A 5,388-nucleotide genomic window follows, 5' to 3' on the forward strand; every position below is an offset into this window, starting at 1 on the left:
CCTGATATTATTCTTTTTATTTCTTGTTCTTTGGTTCTCTTGTGATGTTTCACATTTTGTTTCTTATTCATGTTATTTCTATTCTCTCCCTCTTTTCCTTTTTTAAATTTGGCAGTAGTTTTTCAATTTTATTAATATTGTCAAAAAACAAACTGCTAGCCTTGTTGATTTTTTCTATTGTCTTTCTATTTTCTGTTTCATTGATTTCTGCTTGAATCTTTATTATTTCCTTTCTTCTGGTGACTGTGGGCTTTGCTTGCTGTTCTTTCTCTAATTGTTGGAGATGTTGGGTTAAGGTGTTCATTCTGGCTTCTTCTTGTTTTTTGATGTGTGCGTTTATTGCTACAAACTGGCCTCTGATCACTGCTTTTGCTGTGTCCCAAAGATTTTGGTACATTGTGTTTTCATTCTTGTTTGATTCAAGGAATTTTTTAATTTCTTCTCCTAGCCAGTCTTTCTTAAGGAGGGTGTTGTTTAGTTTCCATGTGTTTGTTCTTTTTTCATTGATCTTCCTATTATTGACTTCTAATTTGATAGCATTGTGATCTGAGAAGCTGCTTTACTGTATTTCAATGTTTTTAAATTTATGAAGGCGTGCTTTATGGCCTAACATATGGTCTATCATGGAGAATGTTCCATGTGCACTGGAAAAGAATGTATATTGTGCTGTTGTTGGATGAAGTGCTCTGTGGATGTCTATAAGGTCAAGTTGGTGGATTGAATTGTTTAGCTCTTCTGAATCTTTGTTGAGTTTCTTTCCAATTGTTCTATCTTTCAGTGAAAGTGGTGTATTAAAGTCTCCCACTATGACTGTGGAGTCATCAGTTTGCCTTTTCAACTCCTTTAAAGTCTGATTTATGTATTTTGGGGTTTTTTCATTGGGCCCATAGCTATTTATTATGGTTATATCTTTATGTTCAATTGATCCTTTAATTATTATATAATGTCCTTCCTTGTCTCATATGTTGGTTTTTGTCTTAAAGTCAATTTGATCAGAAATTAATATTGGCACTCTTGCTCTTTTTTGGTTGCCATTTGGTCGATATATCTTTTTCCAACCTTTGATCTTTAGTCTATTTTTGTCTTTGTCTCTAAGGTGTGTCTCTTGTAGGCAACATATTGATGGATTTTGTTCTCTTATACAGTCTGCAACTCTCCATCTCTTGAGTGGCACCTTTAATCAATTGACATTCAGTATAGTTATTGACAAGTATGAATTGGTTGCTGTCATTTTATTATACATTTTTTCATGGTGTTCCTGGTTTCTTTGTTCCATATTATTTTCTGTGCTGAGTACTTTATGTTTATGAATCATGTTATCACTTCCTTTGTTGCTATTCTTTTAGTATTTGCTAAATATTTGTGCTTGTCCTCTCTTTTGTTGTGATGTGAAGCTTTATCTTTTTTCTTTGAGGTTAACCTGTGATTTATAATTTTCTCCCCAAGTTTAGAACAGTCTGTTCTATCTTGCAACTCTCTCGACTTCCTCACCCTTTAGAAGTTCTTTGACTACATAGTATTTTCCCTCTTTTTGGTTTGTAGTTGTCCTCATTTGCCAATTGATGTCTCTGGTTCCCTGTTTACAATCTTGTAAGCTTATTTTACTTTGGATACTTCCATAGCTGTGTTGGTTTCTGGGTTATGTCATCTTGCTGCACCATCATCTTGAAGTTTTTTTTTTTAGATTTAAATAAACAGTAATTTAAATTTCAAAGTTGGTTAGGGCTGTTATTTTTATCTCATTCTCTCTGTCCTTCAAGATTTTCTTTCCGTGGGCAGAAACAAAACAATGTTAAGGGGCCTAAGCTGACTGCTGTCACATAACAATTTTGGTTTAGGAATCCACTGCACTTTTCAAAGATACCACCTTAGTTTAATGGTAAAAGTAGTCTGCCTTTCCCAAGCCTTCTCACCATCAGGTACATCATGGTGAATACAATGAGACCAACAGCTATTATGACCCTGGAGAACTGACAAAGCATTTTCAAAGTAGGCAGACACAGATCATTGTTTGATAGATTTCAGTAGAAATGAGCTTGTCCAGGCCTTAGTAAACATTTTCATCTGCCAATAGAAAATTGTGTCTTTCTTAATTTGTTACTACTAATGGCATTGCCACCTACCTGAACCTCCAATGAGGCGCATACAAATCAGATCTCTCATAAGTTGAATTTCCCCATTTCTCGTACTTTCATAAGCATATATTAAGTTCAATATACATCACAAAGATTTGTTCAAACTCAAAACATTTCCAGTATATTGTCTTTTAAAAATGTCCCAATGTGTTTACTTTATGCTGTATTAAAAATATCCCATGATCCAAAATTGGAAATTTATCAAGGTTTTCCAATAGCTCTGATTAACTTTTGGCAATTACTTTTGCCTCATTCTCCATACATATAACCAATTTTCATATAGTATTAAATTCATTGATCTCTATTTTCAGGTATTGAACCCAGTAATCTGATCCATAATCCCAGATCTATCATTTGTCTTGTTTTAAAAAGTAAATTTTAACAAAATAATATTTCCAAGTTACACCCTGAAGATTATCCAGTAATGTTACATTGTATTTATCTCCTGTGATTTAATTTAAAAATAGGTATCCAGCTTTTTAAAGAGCATTGGTGCTTTTTGTGTAAAAAGACTGGCTGAATGGTTTTACAAAGTTTTGTATAAAGAAATGTTGCTAAACTCTTGATTTGTTTCACAGTCACTCAGTATCACCGTTCAGGAGGGACCTTGTTTTATTTATTTATTTATTTTATGAGAATCAAAAGCAACCTTATTAGGAACTGGTTTAAAAGATTGGTACATTTGAAATGATCTTAAAAAATTTAGGCTTAAGTCCTCAGTAATGTACATTTCCTAGTTCATTAATGCAGAAATACTGCACATAGATTTTAATCTTGGAGTTAATAATAAAAGCAATTTTCACTAAAAATATAAAAACTGTAATGGTAGAATCATGATATTGCATTTAGCTCTCCCACAAAAAGTCACTTTATTACTTTCTTTTGACACTTATTTTCATTCTGGGATTAATTTTACTATATAAGGGCTTCTTAACTATTCTATTAAAATTTCTATTCAGAAGCAATAATATCTAAGAGTGAATAATAGTCATGTAAATCATTATTTCATATTAATGTAAAAGATTTTGTAAGTTCTTATGAATTCTGCTGACACGCACAATTGTGAAAAGGTTATCTCCCGGTTCTACAGTGATGCGCGCTGGAACAAAGGAACCATTCTAAAAGCATCAGTGGAGTACATCAAGTGGCTACAAAAAGAACACCAGAGAGCCCGAGACTTAGAACACAGACAGAAGAAATTAGAGCAGGCTAACCGGCGGCTTCTCCTCCGCATTCAGGTTTTTATACGAATGTTGCCGTAAACCATGTAGTTTACGTATTATTACTCGTCATTTGTTTTATTCATTGGTCTCATTTATTTTTCCTTGTTAACAATTATTTTTTCTTCTGAAGGATAATTTTTATGGCCTTTGCCTGGTTCAGAAATTCGATTGTTTCAATTAGATTTTGATTAGAATTCCAGGATCAAGATGACTTAAAAAATAAGAAAAGAAAAGCTAAATGAATGACAACTAATTATAAAATGCAGAAAATAGATCTCATGTCAGAAATGCACACGACATCATCCCAGCCAAAAAATAATGCTAAGTAGAACGTTTGTTTCTCGAGATAATATTGGACACTAAATTCTCTCCTCCCTTTTTATTTCTTTAGTAACATTGCTCTGGATTTCATTGCCTGAAGGCATTTTGTGCCAGTTTATATTAAGTCACTCCTCATCTGTTCATGTGACTCAAAATATCAAATATGGATTTTCATAACTCTCAATGTGTTCTTTTTTCCTTTTTTTTTTTTTTTTTAATGTGAGCATAATTACTGCCAGGTAAAGCACTTACTATCTTTCCATGACATAATACTGAGTTATGGTGAGAAATTAATCAGAAAGAATAAGTGGAACATTTTCCCACTGTCCTCTGAGGCTCAGGCACTACGGGTCCATCCCCTATTGTGTATTCCTTCAACGAACAATAAGAGGAGAATTAATTTTTTTTCTAAAAAGCCCAGTATTTTTCTAAGGATTATTTTTTTCGTGTATTAGAAATATATCAGTTTCCATTATTTGAAAAACAATTTGTAATTTCTATTAGTTTTCATACTTGAATGCTTGTTAATATTTGCTTCTATTTCTGGTGTATTCTCTAGAGTTCATTCACTTCCAACCCATTAGTTAATTATTTTTGTTTGTTTGAAATTGCAGGAACTAGAAATACAGGCTCGTGCACATGGTCTGCCAACCCTGGCTTCTCTTGCCACAGTTGACGCAGGTGCTCAGGTCACCAAACAACAGACCCATCCGGAGCAGAATTCAGTAGACTATTGCCAACATCTGACTGTGTCTCAGGGACCAAGCCCTGAACTCTGCGATCAAGCTATGCCCTTCTCTGATCCTTTGTCACATTTCACTGATTTATCATTTAGTGCCGCTTTGAAAGAGGAACAAAGATTGGATGTCATGTTACTGGATGACACAATATCTCCGTTTGGAACAGACCCTCTGCTGTCCGCCACTTCCCCTGCAGTTTCCAAAGAGGGCAGCAGAAGAAGTAGTTTTAGCTCAGACGATGGTGATGAGTTATAAAAAATAAACTGACTCTCATGTCAACAACTGAGAAGCAACTCTGTGCTGGTGCTATGCAGTCGTGTTCCAGGTTTGCTATATTCCTTTGGCTCATTTTTTTTCTAAAAAGAATATATTGTTCATGAAAAAAATGGATTCTTTAGAAGCAAATGAGGAATTCACAGAAAGAAGAAGCATGGCATTGAAGAATTACTGAGAGCAAATAAAGAGTTTTTCCACTGACCACAGACCCCAAATTTGCTTAATATTTCCCTTCCTGGAAAGAGTACAGCATGAGAAATAGCTCTTTCCTGATGTTTTAAAAATAGAAACTTTGTGATGTTTCACTACTGGAACAGATTGCAAAGAGTAAATCTGATGAAATATACAACCCTTCCCTTAGCCATTCACTTCCATCTTTTTACTGTCCAACTCTTACAAGATCAGTTTTCTAAGAGTCTCCTTTCACTGTCTGATGGATATGTTGTTAAAAGGTCAAACCTGATAAGGGAAGTAATTATAAAGTAGATTATCTGTCACTTGTAATTGAAAATTGGATATACAATAGGCATTGGAATTTTCCATAATAAAATATAGAAAATTTATAAAAATATTGATTACTAAAATTGGATCCTAATTCCTTTAGTCAGTTCAATTACAGGAATTGTTAAAGCATTCTTGCATACTTGTGGAGACATGCTCTATCCAGAAAAAGGAACTAATTAAATGTTTTCC

The 5,388-nt window shown here is 33.8% G+C and overlaps 1 protein-coding gene across 1 annotated transcript in view; it reads left to right on the forward strand.

The window, feature by feature from the left end:
- TFEC (transcription factor EC) overlaps positions 1-4,674 on the forward strand; it is a 49,241-nt gene extending 44,567 nt beyond the window's left edge. Inside the window, exons 6-7 of the mRNA XM_007944023.1 lie at positions 3,226-3,373; positions 4,294-4,674. Of these exons, the coding sequence (XP_007942214.1) occupies positions 3,226-3,373; positions 4,294-4,674 (529 nt within the window). The remainder of the gene's footprint in view (positions 1-3,225; positions 3,374-4,293) is intronic.
- Positions 4,675-5,388: the final 714 nt, after the last annotated feature.

The sequence above is a fragment of the Orycteropus afer genome, unplaced genomic scaffold, assembly GCF_000298275.1.
Source record: "Orycteropus afer afer isolate SDZICR_OR568_19922 unplaced genomic scaffold, OryAfe1.0 scaffold00007, whole genome shotgun sequence".
In the NCBI taxonomy this organism is placed as follows: Eukaryota; Metazoa; Chordata; class Mammalia; order Tubulidentata; family Orycteropodidae; genus Orycteropus; species Orycteropus afer.